At 48.1% G+C, this 15,841-nt stretch overlaps 1 protein-coding gene across 6 annotated transcripts in view; it reads right to left on the minus strand.

Annotated features, from left to right (window-relative positions):
* TRAF7 (TNF receptor associated factor 7) overlaps positions 1-15,841 on the minus strand; it is a 46,330-nt gene that overhangs the window by 20,026 nt on the left and 10,463 nt on the right. For 4 of the 6 annotated variants that reach the window (XM_038417883.2, XM_043493209.1, XM_043493207.1 and 1 more), the window contains exons 2-4: positions 5,964-6,082; positions 5,382-5,439; positions 3,721-3,812 (exon numbers count right to left, since the gene is read on the minus strand). In XM_038417883.2, the coding sequence (XP_038273811.1) occupies positions 3,721-3,812; positions 5,382-5,439; positions 5,964-6,044 (231 nt within the window). In that variant the 5' untranslated portion in view covers positions 6,045-6,082. Of the gene's footprint in view, positions 1-3,720; positions 3,813-5,381; positions 5,440-5,963; positions 6,083-6,765; positions 6,907-14,003; positions 14,146-15,841 lie in introns of those variants that run through there. The other 2 variants (XM_038417884.2, XM_043493208.1) reach the window with 2 other exon arrangements.

Here is a 15,841-nt window from a genome sequence, read left to right on the forward strand (position 1 = left end):
GCTTTGGGATTTTTGAAGTAAAGTGGCCAAGCCACACCACCACCTACTGCAGGATGGGGACAAGTCTGAACTGGACCAAAGAAGATGAGCAAGTAGGACCAAGTGGTCTTCTGCTTTTACCGTCTCCAGAGCGTAATGACACTAGAATTCGAGTTTGTATCATTACTGCACCTGCTTAAAAGCCAAAGCTTAGAGTTCTTTTTAATAGAGTAGGCAAATGTATTGTTAGGTAAATATATAAACCCAATGCTGAGTGGTTCCAATGAGTTAAATCAGTTTTATGCACTCAGCCATGAATGTGCTACTGGTGGGAAGATAATAAAAAGTTATTAAACAAAGAAAGTCACTGCAGGAGCTTGACCTCAGTAGTCAACACACGCTAGAAGGGGCAGTTCTGTCAACAACGCTACTCTGCACGTGTCTGAGATTTAGATAGGTGTAGCTAGAATATACCTGCACGGATTTATTGGGGGAAGGAGGCACATGGGGTAATTAGGTAGGGAAATGAAGTTTTCCTAGCAGAAGACTCAGGGCTGAGTTCTGGGAGGCTCAGCAGTAGTGTAAATGGAAATGACAAGGAATCAATGTGTTAACTTAGAATTTTTGAAAGGAAAACGACAGTGACAAAATCGGATGTCTGGGGAGGTGACCCCCTCAAGGTAAATATCGCCCTCGGTTTTGCCGATACAAAAGCATGGAGGCAGCATGCAGCCGCAGACAGGAGACCTAGGCTTTATTCCCTGCTGCCCCACCCGGGCAGGTTCCTCTTCCTCCCTTGCTCTTGGCTATTCAGATGTAAGCACCTTGGGGCAGAAATGTCTTTCACTACATGTGTGAGCAGCACAGAGCGCAATGGGGCTGGGCTCCAGTGCGGCCTTGAGCCATTATTGCAATAAAACTAAAACAACTCAGGGCCCAGGGCAACAGAAGAGCTTCATGTGCCACACAACAAGAATGTCTGTCTCCTGGATGCACATGGACACAGATCTACACAGAGCAAGGCTTTAATGAGTAGGCTGATGACCACTAGGGACTGCCTGGCCCAGGGGCTTGGTGACCAGCTGCCCATCAGCAGTGACGATTTGGCACATATTGGTTCTCCCAGGGTATTGAGAGGGAAGAGGTCTGTTAGCAGAGCTGCTGTTTAGTCTCTCCCTCCTCAGCCAAGGTTGGGTTGTTTCACACCAGATCCTTCAAAATTCTGTCCATTCCATCTTCAGATAACGCAAGCGATGGGGCTTCCATAACTTTCCTTGGTGGAGAATTAACAACCTAGCGCATTTCACAGGCATTATTCCGCCCTCACAACCCCGACTGAACAGAATGAGAGCTGAGAATCCATATCCAAGGGCAGAAACAGGGCCACCATTGTCAAGCGTTTCCTCATACTCAGCGTTAGCCATTAGCATTTACACTAAGGCCACTTCACACTGTGCTGGGAAGATGGTACATTTCGCACACTGCTAGAGCAGCGTAGAGCAGCCATCGTGTAAATGAAAACCAGGCCCACAGCTTGTACCCTCGTCACGTTCCCGCAGGGCCCAACAAGGATAGGACCATGCTGTGCAGGTTTCCGAACAGCCTTTGGTCACCACCCAGTAGGGCAACCAGCAGCACTCGCCCCGCATGAAGACAGCACTTGGCTACTTTTGGTTTCGTTACCAGCAATTAAAAGAAAATTATCCTATTCCCAAGAGAGCTCGGGTTTGCCTCCAGCTGCCTGTGTGATGGGTGACGAGACTCTGGCACCTTCTGGGGAAGGGAAAGGAAGCTTTTCCCAAGGGTTAGCGAGAGTCAGTCTGGGATTTCAGGCAATCATGGCTTCGCAGTTCTCCTTGTCCAGAGCTCTTCACCAACTGGGTGGCTTCCTGTGTTCGTTATGATTATTGCTATTTTTGCTAACTGATGTGTAGCACTGTAGGAAAGACGCGTTGCACATTTTGGTGGGGACAGCTCTTACAAGAGATCTATTTTGTTTTTGATTGGAGTTTGGAGCCCTACATGCAAGGGGACCTAGGCAACTTACTCCCTTAGTCTCCTCTGAAAATCCCAGCTGGGATCTTTTTCCTTTGTCTATATTGTTAGGATTTTATAGCACTAGATGTTAGAGGAATGTGTCAAATCAATGCTCGGAACATAGGATTCAAGAGCAGGGCAGTGTAGCAGGCATAATGGACCAGATCCAGGGAGCCAGTGGAGCCATACAGATTTAACCCAGATGAGGATCTGGCCTCATATTAATAACAATTCTCTTATATGTTTTTTTTAACTGAATGACAAGACGGTGTGGAGGTTTTCACAAAAGCATCACAGCCCTTGACACAACAATGGAGGGGAAGGTTTAGGGGCCTGATCTTGCAAATTGCTGAGCAGTCTGGCCCCAATCCAGCACAATATTGAAGCATGTGCTTAACTTTAAGGGATTACTCTCATGCTCAAAGTTAAGCATGTGCTTTGCACTTTGGGGGAACAGCACCAGCATCTTCAGCATCTTGAACGATCAAGCCCTACATCCCTCCCATAACTATCTGCATTGAAATTAAGAATCATAAAATCGCAGGACTGGCAGGGACCTCAAGAGTTCATCTAGCCCAGTCCCCTGCACTCATGGCAGGACTAAGTCTACTCAGACTAAGATGGGTGTTTTATTTGTTTGTTTCAAAAAGCCCTCAATCTAAGTTAGATTTAACTGCTCCGTAACCACACTGCTCTCAAACCCTGTGCTAACATCTGATCCTTGAGGAGGGAAGTTACTCAGAGATGTGTGTGTGACGAATCAGTTAGCCAGATACAAACAAGCAGGTGTCCTTTTGCGAGGCTATCTGGACACTCGGGAATGTTTTGCTTTAAAAACTTCACACTGGGTCATCCGTGGCTGGGGTAGAACCCACTGCCTCCAGCGGACGGGGTGAATATGAAGCACAGCCCTTTGGCACAATCATAGCCTGTCTAGCTTGGATTCTGGTTCCAGATTTTCATTCTCTGGTGAGGGGCCCCCCTCTAGAGGTGCAAATAGGAAAAGACTCTGTGGAAGTAGCCACTTATCTAACTGGTGCTGCTGGTGCCATTGAAAAGGGGCCTGGTTCAGACTGGCAGGCCTCAACTGTGACCCCAAACCCTTAGATAAACAGTTTTGTTTCAAGCCCTTCTCCACCCTGGGTAACAAGTGACACTTGGGGCAGAATGTTCCCACACAGGAGCTGCTGCATGTGCACAAGTAGATCTGTGGGCTTTGCAGCTGATCTACATAGACATTCAGCGGGCACAACTCCGGCACCTGCTTTTGAAAATGAGGCCCATCGCCTCCAAAGCTAAGGCTGCAGTCTGAAGAGTCCCACGCATACATCTAACCCCAGCTACAAACTGCTAGAGCTTGACAGACACATGGCCTCGCGGTCTGAGCACCAGACAGGGGCATCCACGAACGCGGAGGTCTAATCCTGACTCTGATATCGACCATCAGCGAGCACTGCCACCTCTCTGCCTGCCAAACAGGGACAGCGATACTTACCTGCCCTTTCACAGGTCCCTGTCGCACCATTCTGTATCTCCAGTAAACCAGGCAAAGACCAGACAGGTCTAGCTGTGCTACTGTCCTGTCCAGGAACTGCACATGCCCTGATCGAGACTTGCTTGGCAGAGTGCTCTCAAAAGGGATAATCAAGACAACGCGCTTCCCTGCGAGTGGGATCAGAAAGGTCACTCCCGTGAAATACGTACCATGCCATCGTCCTCATCTCGCGGGGAGTAGGTGAGCGTGCTGGATGAGGATGGAGTCCTACGGTGCTGCTTAAAGGTATTGGTCCCATCAGCTTTAAAGCAAAAGAAACATTTCAGGTTTTTCGCGGCACCTTTAACGAGCGAGGGCTCTTGCGAACGCTGCTGCAAACTCAGGAGAAGCGAAAGAAAAGGAATAGGGATTTCCCCTCTCTCCCCTGGAGGCCCCAAGAAGGGCAGTGCAATCAATACCTTATCACCAATACTTCCTTGAGGGGAGCTGGCCCAGCAAGAAAGAGAAACAGACATTCCACTAGAGCTATAGACTTAAAATAGTCTTAAAAGTCTTAAAATTTACCCTCTTGTAAATTGTTTATATCAGGGGAGGTCTGGATATTCCTTGGGCGCCAGGGAAGGCTGCTATACCCAAAGTGGAGACGTTCATATAAAGATCAGCTTGGTACGAATTTACACTAAGGTTGTAAATGTAACTACTCAAAAGTCTGGAAATGTGACAGGTACAGTGGCAAGTGTGACTTTACTCCGCCCCTTTGTGAGTATGCATTATAACGTGAGTGTTCCTTTTACTATGTCATTTGCGCCTGTAGGAGAGTCTTAGCTTTGCTAAAGCAAAACCAATGTTGTCAAGGCAAGCAAAGCCACTGGTCCTCTGTGAGGTCTATGTTCATGCCCTGCTTCTACCCCGTTTGGCTGGAGCCCTGTGAGGTGGGGTGTACCTTTTAAGGGATAGTCTGGCGCTTACAGGCAAGACAGCATGGGAGCAATCAAGGAGCACCCTGCCCTGCAGTGATGCTGGGCTATTTAAACAGGAAAAGGGAAGCTGAGCACTCAGGGGACCAGAAGTCATGTTGGATGCTGTGGGTTGCAGGCCCCTGGACACCAGCCTGGCCTAGACTTTTGTTCGCTGATGGTAAGTTTGGTTGCTCTGTCTCAAGGCTCTAAGATAAGGGCCTTACACCCTCCAGCAAGCTGCTCCTTCCCTGACTTGATGCCCAAGGAAAAGGGAGAAAGCCTGCCTGCTTCCCAGAGCAGTAAGAGAATTCTGTCAGCTGGGGTAGGTTTGAGGGTCTTCTTAAAGGGGACTTTTGGTTGGGGTGGTTGTGGACTCCCTTTCTTTGATCCTGTGCACTTTATTTTTTTAAATGAAGAAAAAAGGGCAAGGATTTATTTGTTCTTAAATGGGAAAAGTGAAGTCCCCCCCCCTTGCTGAAATCAAAACAATTTGAGAGGATTTTGCTCAACCTGTCCAAAATAATTCATATTTGGGCAGAGAGCAAGATGGAAAGTATCCACCCTAACAGCAGGCGCTTGGGAGGGTCACAAGGAGGGGACTGTAACTGGAACAGGGGAGAGAACGGACACTGCTGTGCAGTCCTGGGCAGAGCAGGGGCTCCCCCGCACCACCGTGAAGTATGACTGATTGGAATGCATTTCCACGGACACTTATCTCTGTCCTGCCTGGTGATCAGAGCCCTAGAATAAGCTGGGCTGGGACCGCATGTGACTTGTTGCTTGTCCCTCAGTGAACGCGCAGTGACTAGCTTTGGTTCACTTCAATCTGTGCAGCGAAGGAAGAATTCAATCGGAGCAGCAAGTCGCCCTTCCGGCAAGGCTGCAGTGCTCCAGGGCAGCGAGATGCTCACCTTTCGTGATGGTGGTCACAGCGGAATAGGCAGGCCCAAAAGTTGTTTCCATTCTCGTCTGAAAGGAAGGCAGAATTAATGTCACCATGTGTCGACCTGTGGAACTCCTTGCCTGAGGAGGTTGTGAAGGCTAGGACTATAACAGGGTTTAAAAGAGAACTGGATAAATTCATGGAGGTTAAGTTAATTAATGGCTATTAGCCAGGATGGGTAAGGAATGGATTCCCTAGCCTCTGTTTGTCAGAGGGTGGAGATGGATGGCAGGAGAGAGATCACTTGATCATTACCTGTTAGGTTCACTCCCTCTGGGGCACCTGGCATTTGTCACTGTTGAAAGACAGGATACTGGGCTGGATGGACCTTTGGTCTGACCCAGTTTGGCCATTCTTATGTTCTTATATTGATCGGGCACAGACTGGGGATTACTACTCAGCCAAGGTTGGTAAAATACACAAGAAGATTGCTAAGATTTTATTTGTGGAGATCACAGCCCCAAGGGCCAAATTTAAGGGTGTAAGAGGCCAGAAATACTTCTCCTCTTCCCCCCTTCCACCAATTTCTCGCCCCTGCTCTGCTCCTTACTCCGTTAGTGTTCTCAGACGTAGTGATGTTTGCTGCGCCACTGGAGAAGCGATTGTAGCGAGCGCTCTTGTTTGAGCTCATAATCTAGGCCAGCATTTATTAGTCATGGGAAGTTTGCTCTGGAGGAAGAACAAAAAGTTGGAGGGTTGGTTATTTTTGCAGGGGCAGAGGAGATCAGAAGAACGTCCCTCGTAACCCATGAATCACCTTCTGACATTATACTGTCCACACATGGCTACACTACATTCAGGCTTTCAAGAGCGACTGATGAACACAGGTCTCTAACTTAAGATGCCTTAAAGGAGTCAGAGCTCTTTTCAGAGGGTGGATGCTCAGCCCTTTCTCAAAACCAGATCTCTTCAAAGGTGTCAAGTTGGTCACCCAAAAACTGAGAGGCCCCAAATCATTAGCCATTTCTAAAAACGTAGCTTCAATGCTTTAGGGGCAAACAGACAGCTCTGAACTCAGAAGTCTGCCCTGGTGAGACAGCGTCCCACCAGTGACAATACACAGGAGTCTCTTTAAAGTGTAAGATCCATGATGCAGCACAGCTCACTCGTGACTGAGAAGAGGTGCTCTCTCTGCAGGGATTAGTTATTGTTCTCTTCCCTTCCTGGTCCTCGCTTCTTCCATAGTTCCATTAGTCCTCTTTCTCTCCCTCCTTCCCAAATTGACACCCACTTGCTACTCTCCCCTAATGCAGATCCTTTGCCGCTTTCCCCTTCTCTCCTCCAGCCTCTACCCTACATATGTAGCTATCATGATGGGATGGTGTAATCTGAAATGGATCCCAAATAATTACCTGGTTATCCACATGGAAATGGCACTCCGAGGAGTTTGTACAAGGCTGAGAGATCTAGACCAGTGGTTCTTAAACTTCTGTACTGGTGACCCCTTTCACACAGCAAGCCTGCAAGCGCGCCCCCCGCACCTTATGAATTAAAAACTCTCTTTTTTATATTTAACACTATTATAAATGCTGGAGTGAAGCAGGGTTTGGGGTGGAGGCTGACAGCTCACGACCCCCCAGGTCATAACCTCGCTATCCCCTCAGGGGTCACGACCCCCAGTTTGAGAACCCGATTTAGAGCTACTTGGATAAATGGCTTGAGCATGAGAGAGAATTCTATTTTCCATTTCCCAAAATGCTTTCCAAGACTCTGTACAAACAGCGCCCCAGAAATGCAGCCACCTCTAGGGTGGAGAGTGGCAGCAAGTATATAGGAGGGTGCACAACAGCAGAAGGGAAAATTTTGCCACAGGTACCAGGGCAAACCTGATCTTAGAAAAGCAGTAGGGGGACTTCTGCACCCCTAGAGAACAAGCAGGACCTCAGGCTTTAAAGCTACATCTGAAGGAGACTCGCACAGTGAAGCGTACACACTGGGCTGAGCAGACCCTGCTAGGATTGGTCCCAGAGGGTCCACATTCACTCTAACGTCGAGGCTTAGACCTCTGTGACACACTGGACCTTAAAGTAGTGCCCTGTAACCCCCACATTCATCATTCATACATGGTTGTGATATTTCATGCAAAGCATGCCATGTAAGATATTATAGGAAAGGTCATGATCTGCTGAAACCCATGGTTCTGTCAAAAATATGTATATTGTTTGTGTGCATGAAGTCATGAGATTTTGCAGTATGGTTGTTAGTGAAATATGTTGTGAGTTTGGGAGTTGCCCGCTGCTAGTTCTCCAGTGACCATGACAAAGGAGGTGACCAACACTGGGGCAGGCGCAGAATGATCATCACACCAGTCACTGACCAGCAGGGGAACAAGGGATTTACAATTCAAGGACAGTTATGCAAGCAGCTCACCAGGGGGGATTGTTCAACTGTGACTCAGCATGGCCCACCAGGACATGTCTGGGCTAGTACTTTCCAGATACACGGACTGAGCGTATAAAATAAGGGACAGTGGCACCATGCGATTACCTTTCTCCTCCCTCACCTACAGCGAAAGCAACAAAAACACTGGGAAGGCAAAGACTTTGAACTGAGGAGATGGTCCCAGGCTTAAATGGGAAGCCTGTGTATTAAGGACTGTAACCTACCAGTAACATCCAGTGGGGTGAGAAAAACTACTTGATCCAAATACTGGTTAGTCAAATAAGGTTTAGGATTTAGACTGATTTAAGGGTGGCAATTTTGCAACAGAAAAGCTTCAAAAACAGACTCCAACAAGAAACTGCTGAGCTTGAATTAATATGCAAACTAGATACTATTCTTGGGTTTGAATGGAGACTGGGAGTGGCTGGGTCATTGCACATATTGAATCTATTTCCCCTAAGTTAAGTATCCTCACACCTTCTTGTCAACTGTCTAAATGGGCCATCTTGATTATCACTACAAAAGTTTTTTTCTCCTGCTGATAATAGCTCATCTTAACTAATTAGCCTCTCACAGTTTGTATGGCAAGTTCCAACTTATCTGTATGTATGTATGTATATATATATATCTTCTTATTATATGTTCCATTCTATGCATCCGATGAAGTGGGCTGTAGCCCACGAAAGCTTATGCTCTAATAAATTTGTTAGTCTCTAAGGTGCCATAAGTCCTCCTGTTCTTTTTACCTTTTATTGTCTTTGGTAACTATCTCTGACCTTTTATACCTGCCACTTATAATAACTGAAAAATCTATCTTTGTGTAGCTAATACACTTATTGTAACGTTTTCTCTTAACCAGGGAGTTTGTCTGAAGAGCGTGGGGAATCTGCTCAGGTTACAAAGGCTGGTGCATGTCCACTTTCCTTTGATGAAGTTGTGAGCTAGTTAATAAACTTGCCCTGCTCCAAAGGAGGACTTGGGAGGCTTGCTGGTGTTTCCTTGTGTATGGTTCACGAGAGCATTCACACACCTTAGCTGGGTGTGTCTCTGCATGCTGGTGACTGAGTGATCACAATGCCTGGAGGGGTTTGCTGCTTGGCACTGGCAAAGCATTGTGGGAGACAGCCCAGGCTGGAGAGTTAAGGGGTTATTTCCAGCGTGATCCGAGCCGCATGGCAGACGACACCAGGAAAGAAACCTTTATTCAATTCAACCTTTATTTGTGATTCCTGGATCTCGCTCGCAGTTCCAGCTCCTTTAGGACAGGAAGCTGCCAGACCCCTGTTCCCTTATTCAGCTGGTTAAGCTATTTCACTAGGTTCAGGTTTGCAAAGCTGCACAATTGCCCACAAACAATCATTGAAAATTCCGAGTTTGCTTTCTTTAGGGTTGGCTGAAGCCCGATCCTGTTTGAACACATTTGCTGGCATGGAACCAATTCATTGTTTTAGCAAATTTCATGGTAAAAAGAGAATGTTACAAAGGTACTTATCCATCTTTTTAATATCATTATTTCTGACAGGTTTGACACAAACAAACCCTTTGGGAGCTTATAACTCACAGCAGTGCCCACATGGTTTTGGCTCGATAGTACACAATCACCAGGCTTTTTAATGTAGGGCTGGAGTCCTGGTTTGTTACTGTAAGGTCAGCCAGGAGTCCTGGGTCCTGATCCGGGGACGAGACTTTTGTGAGCAGGTCCTGATGCTCAGATGCATGCCTACTGACTTCAGTGGACTCCATGTGGGCGTGGTTCTCACCCTGCACACATCAGTCCTTGGCTTATAACAGTAAGGCAGCTCATGTGGGTTTTTGTTTAAACAGCAAAGCCCAGCCACCAGACACTGAGCTGTTTATTTGGCGGGTTCCGGGCCCCATGTAAAGAAAAGCATGACACTTTTGGTGACAGAGATGGGGAGAGGGTGGAGCAAATTAAGAGGGAGTCCTCCCTAGCTGTTATTTCTGAGCCTGCTATTCAGACCGATCACAATGATATTGAATCTCCTCACCTAAAGTAATGCAGCATTTCCTCTCTCAGCCTAGGGGAGGCGACATCTTCCAGGTGAAAGGGTGCCAGGCTCTCCACACCCACAATCTTGCAGTACAAACAGGCACACCAAGTCGCTACAAGGCCCCATCCCAAATTCTGTTCAAAACAACTAACAACTGTCTGGTGTGAACAGACTCATGTTAAATGCATGTCATGAACTGGGTGCCTCAGGCCATTGGGAATGAGATGCAGAGCCTGCCATCTCTAGCTCACCAGTTCAGATTCAGACCAGGGCTTGTGGAGAACTTTAGTCACCCATCTGATGGCTATTCGGAGGCTTCCCAGACTACAGAGAAAACCCTGCAGTATTGTACGTTAATTGCTCCAATGATGGAAACTTCAATGTGTGGGCCCACTACAGCGCAATACCATGGAACACCCATAGGGGTCATCACTCAGTCCAGTTTTACATGACAGCAATCTCAGGAGAGCAGACAAGGATTCACAGGGCCCAGGAGACAGAGCTCCCCTCTTGAGCTTCCCCTTCTGCGTCAAGGCTGAGGCACTTTGGGGATGGACAATGCAGGGAAGGTTGCATTCCTGTATCTGTCCGGTGGATAAAGAGGGGACAGCTGAATTTGAAAGGCAAGATGCTTGTACAAGGCATAGTTATCCTTTGGTACTCGCTGCCACTGGATAACAGAGTCCAAGAGCTTAAGAGGATTCAATGCAGGATCAGAGATTTGTACAGGGAAGAACATCTCCAGGTCAACTAGAGAGGACAAAAATAATTAAACTAAACAGGGAGCCAAACCCTCCTATTTCAGGGCACGAGCCAAAACTAACAGAGGTCAGATAGGGAGAAACATCTGCTCTGGCCAGCTATTGCCTATTTGGCCAGCACAGTGTTTCTGGTCCATTTTACTCCCAAGCAGCTGGCACTAACCACTGAAGATGAGACTAGACTAGACAGACCCCTACCCTGGCAGCTCCTTCCATTCAGGACTTCAGTTTCCAGGGCTCTAAATGCGGTCTCTGCACTACGTCAATTTAAGCTCTTTGGGGCAGGAGCTGTCTTTGTGCTGAGTTTGTACAGCACTGGCTCAATGGAGCACTGCCTCGTGGGCTACCACAACACACCCAACAACCTAGTCTAAATTTGCACTTACAGATTTCTCTACGCGACCGAGACTATACTGGCAAAGGTATGTCCCCATAGCTACACCGGCATAACTGTGCAGTGCAGAGGCTATCTGCACCAGCGGTAAGGGTTTCCCATCGGTGCAGGAACACCGTCACTCCGAATGATTCTTCGGTAACACAGCTGCATCTAAGCTTGGGGTTAAGTTGGCATAACTGAGTCAGTCGGGGGCTGGTTTCTTCACACCCCTCACCTAGGTAGCTGTTGCATCCTAACTGTTAAGTGTAGATCAGGCCTTACAAGCATGACAATCGTGCCGGGCCATGTTTAAATTAAACATTCTGCTAGTGAGCCAAAAGGACACCACTCAGCCCTGCCTGACAGGACACACTGTACAGTTTTTAGGTTCCATGTTGCAAAACTGTCCAATATTCACAGTACAATAGATCAGTCCTGGGAAAAGAATTGTTCCCTAGAACTAAACTTTTGGAACAGGCTGTGGTTTAAGAAAGCAAGAAACCGGAGACTGTTTTAAAAAGTCATTGTGGGATAATATTTTCCATTTCTTTGAAAGCAGTGCGCTGGCCACTTTCAAATGCCACATCCCGTAGGAGATGTTAAGAGTTACTGGAGTGGTCTCACGAACAGCACAGCGCTGCTTCAATCCAGAGATGAGCAGAGTCTCACGCGGTGCTGCACACCACCAAGAGCCTGGCAATTGGTCGTGAGTATCTCTGTACAGTTCAAAGAATGGGAAAAAATAATATGGGCTTGTGGTTAAGGCACTGGGCTGGGACTCAGTAGACCAGAGTTCAATTCCCAGCTCTGCTACCGACTCTCTGTGTGCCCTTGGGCAAACCACTGATTCTCTCTGGCCAGTCTGCTCAGAATCCTTCTCCCAGAGTTCACAATCTCTTCCTATGTAGCTGTACAGTGCCTAGCACGATGGGGCCTCTGGTGCTACTGTATTAATAACTCCTAATGCAAACGCATGTCTCCTCCCCATTGCCCAGGCCAGGATACCGCTGTGCCCATTTCCAACCGTTCCCAGCCCCACTGGCAGCCAGGGTGCCAGCGCTTATGCAGACAGCCGAGCACCCCATGTGATTTAGGTTCAGCTCAGCTGCGTTTGTGCTGCCCCCCACCCCCGAGTTCCAGTGCACTGCACGAGCCCCAGCACAGAGGGCAAGGATTCAGTGGGCAATTGTTTGGCAGGAGTGGTTAAGGGGGAGCTGGGTAGGGGCTCGGGCACCCAGGAAGTGCAGGAGTTGGTGTGGTATTTTGGCAAGCAGGAAGCAGTTGAGATTCTTGCTGTTGGGGAGGGGATGTTTCTCCTTTCCCCCATCCTTTAGGGCAGGAGCAGAGGGGACTTAAATTTGGGGGAAAGCGGTTGAACTCGTGATTCCCCACCCTAGAAAACCTTGGCAGCATCTACCTGCTCCCTGCCCTCTCCCTCCGTTCCAGTGCCCATCATTTCATCCAGCAGCAGGGGAGCAGCACTCCTGCTTGAGGTTCCTCCCACAGTGAGCGGAGCTAAAAGAGCTGACATTTAATGTGTTCTCGTTAGGCTCACAGTGAACAAATACCCCCCTGAGATGAAGAGAAGCAAATTGCCTCCTTGGGGAATGTTTCAGGCTGCGTGCAGACTCAGGCAGAATCCATTTCATTCTCTCTCCCTTGGAAGGGTTTCTTTGCAACCATACGGGATGGAGACTTCACAAGGGAAGCTCTGGTGTGGGGCACAGGGATGGACTAGTCAAAGGAAGGACAATTAGAGGCAAATTGTGCAGTCGTGTAATTGCAAGACACGTGGGGCCCTGGTTCCCTGTCCTCTCCAGATGGGAGTGTGTAACTGTTGAATCATCAAGGGAACTGAGCAGGTACATCAAGGATGGGGAAAGTACACACCCTCTTGGGGGCTGATCCAAAGCCCATTCAAATGGACGGAAAGATACCATTGGCTTCAGTGGCCTTTAGATCCAACCCTAAATAAGGGAACGTTGGCCAGAAGACTGGGATTTTCCACTCTTCTTTCTAAACATCTCCTTGGCTGAGCAGCCCCCCGAGCTAGGCAGATGGGAGTCGGCTTCAGGTCTTCCCTGAACAGCAAACCAGCAGAATGCAAGCAATGGGCAGGATGCTGAGTGGAATATCGACTACTTACAGAACAGCAGCAGCCACAACTCAGATTTATATTTATATCTATATCATCTTTCATCCCAGACTACGTTAACCACCATACCTAGGAATCACTTCACCGAGTCCTGAAATGCAGCCACCTCGAAAAAGCAGCCACCTTATAGAACAGTTGCCAGACTGAAAATGAAGAATATCCCAGCCAATGACACCAGAGGAATTCCAGGGAGGCCAAATGTCAAAGACTCAAGCTGGAATTTGCTTAGGCCACTAGGGTTAGCACCTTTCGACTCTTGCAAAAATTATCATGGGATCTTAGATGGCCACAAGTGGCAGGACTTTGATTTTACATCCGAAAGCCACATCCTCCTCACGCCAAGCAGGGACAGTGAATCAACTCTAGCCCAGAAGGAAGAGCACCCTTTGATGAATCTGCCGCACTTCCCTACAGCACGCTGGATTTTCTTTCAACTTCCCCCCTCCAAGCACAGTTGAGGAGGACAAAAATTGCATCCTGAGGTGAAGGGGCCAGCTGCCCCAAGGTCGTATTAATGCCATGATGTAGTCTGTGTTATACACAATACGTGCACACCGTGATCCCAAAGGAAGCCTTTAGAATAAAAGATGTACAAGGAATAACAACATCCTTGGGACTGCAACGTCCTTCTCAGCTGCTTAGAAAAGCAAGTGGCCTTAGGTGTCCGCTCAAGCAGCCCCCCGCAGATCTCCACAGAGAAGGCCCTAGAGTCCTGATTTTTGGAGACCCTCGCTGAGTTTTCCAACCCAGGATTTTATAGGGTCATCTCCCACAGGGGCAGGGGGTATCCAACCAACTGCTGCAGGGAAAGGGACATCTCCATTTTGCACCAGAAAGCCAAGCAAGCATCAACAGTTCACATGGCCAGGGGCCACAGCTAGAGGCAAAGGCCTTGGGGTCATACCTTAGGAAAGGGACAGGCCTGGGAGGACAGCTATCCAGCCTGATCAGATCCAGCTGTCTGTAGAGCTCCTCTGCCATGCAGCTTATTTCTAAAAGCAGCTTCCCTGTTTTAGCCAAGAGAAAATCAAAAAGAGGAAGCAATCGGGCCAGCCTTTCACTAAATCACATGACTGACCGTAAGCAGCTGCAGTGACGGAGGTGGGCTGGATTCAAGTACTCACACTGAACTTTTAGGTCCCAGAATTCCTGTGTAAGTGACCCAGCCAAAAAATCTGGGGCTGGCTGACAGCTCACAGGGACTGCGACCCTCTCTCCGCAGAGTCAGTAGCAATGGGAATTTCCCACACTGCCCTTCCCAAGCCAAGATGCCTCAACCATGTTCTCTATGTATATAAATCTCCCCACTGTATTTTCCACCGAATGCATCCGATGAAGTGAGCTGTAGCTCACGAAAGCTTATGCTCAAATAAATTTGTTAGTCTCTCAGGTGCCACAAGTCCTCCTGTTCTTCCTGCTCAGGAGGAGCACCTCTGCATAAGAGGGGAGCGTGTTCCCTATGGCCAGTCTAGCCTTTAGCCTCTCTCATGCACTTGCCTACAAGGCAGCGGGAACGGGGAACCTGCTCGTTTCCAGGGATGTCCCTCTTTTTGGTCCTAGAGCTCCCCAAAAACTGGGCATCCTCTCCCTTTCACTTGTACCTCTTTACAACAGAAATAGACGCAGGAAGGCCAAGTCTAGGAAGAGCCATTTACCCAAGAGAAGGAATCTCCCAGTATTTCCATCCTCCTGCTTGAATACAGTTCTGTTTCTCTTTCTGGGTCTACATCCCAACTTGTGTTCCATGTTTGGGCCATAGGAGGCTGAGAGGCGTGATGGGTTTTGTGATGTGGATACTTTCACTGGGGTGGGACAGAAACCCTCCAATGCATTTCCTTAGATACAGAATTGCACCTAAGAAGAAGGACCTGGTTGATGGGAAACCTCATACTGCAAAACATCTGGTATTTGCCAAGGAATGTGCAACTACCTCCCAATTTTATGTGCTGAATGGTCCATACAGTCCAGTTAAGAAGCCTCATATGAGTATCTTTCTTCCTCCCCCCTCCCAGCTTCAGTGGAGTTGTCTCTAATGCTACGCAATGCTGCTGCAATTGTTGCGCTGCTGAAATGATACCAAGGAGGGCTGTTTGCTAGAGAACACAGCCAGTGTATGGATGAGGATGGACGGGGGGCGGGCGGGTGTGTGTATGTGTGTGTCCCCTCTTACTGTATCTCGTGTGAGCCCCTGAGGCATAGAATTTCTTTAGTTCATAGCATGTATTTTAATGACAAAATCATAAACTTCTACAAGTCTGTACTGGAGGGTTACACATTCTTTAGCTTATTTGCACAGCACCTAGGAAAGAATATTACAAGGCCGAGAGAGGGCAACAAAGTGAAATAAATGGTGAGCTGGTCCAACAGTCGAGCACGCTGGGCCAAATGCAGATGGAAAGGGAAGGACGTGTTTGGAGTGGGGGACGAGATGATGGGGAATCGGTAACTACATCTCCCAGGTTCTGTCACATTTCTTCATACCCAGAATTCTTCCCTGAGTCAGTTTTTGGGTGGTCAGTTAATCCACACAGAATCTGCCGTCATGGGTTGAGCTTTCTCCACTTTGCCAAGCTGCAATAAGAATGGGCTGACTATGTTTTACTTCCAGGCCAAAAAACGTTGTCTGATGGAAAGCTGAAAAGCTACCTTCTGTTAAGAACTGGCTCTTGGATTCAAGGGAGGGCATCCCTCTAGAAAGGCTGGTTACCAAGCAGGAGGCCAGCTTTGTGGATTTTGAACATC

The sequence above is a fragment of the Dermochelys coriacea genome, chromosome 10 (assembly GCF_009764565.3).
Source record: "Dermochelys coriacea isolate rDerCor1 chromosome 10, rDerCor1.pri.v4, whole genome shotgun sequence".
NCBI classification, from domain to species: Eukaryota; Metazoa; Chordata; order Testudines; family Dermochelyidae; genus Dermochelys; species Dermochelys coriacea.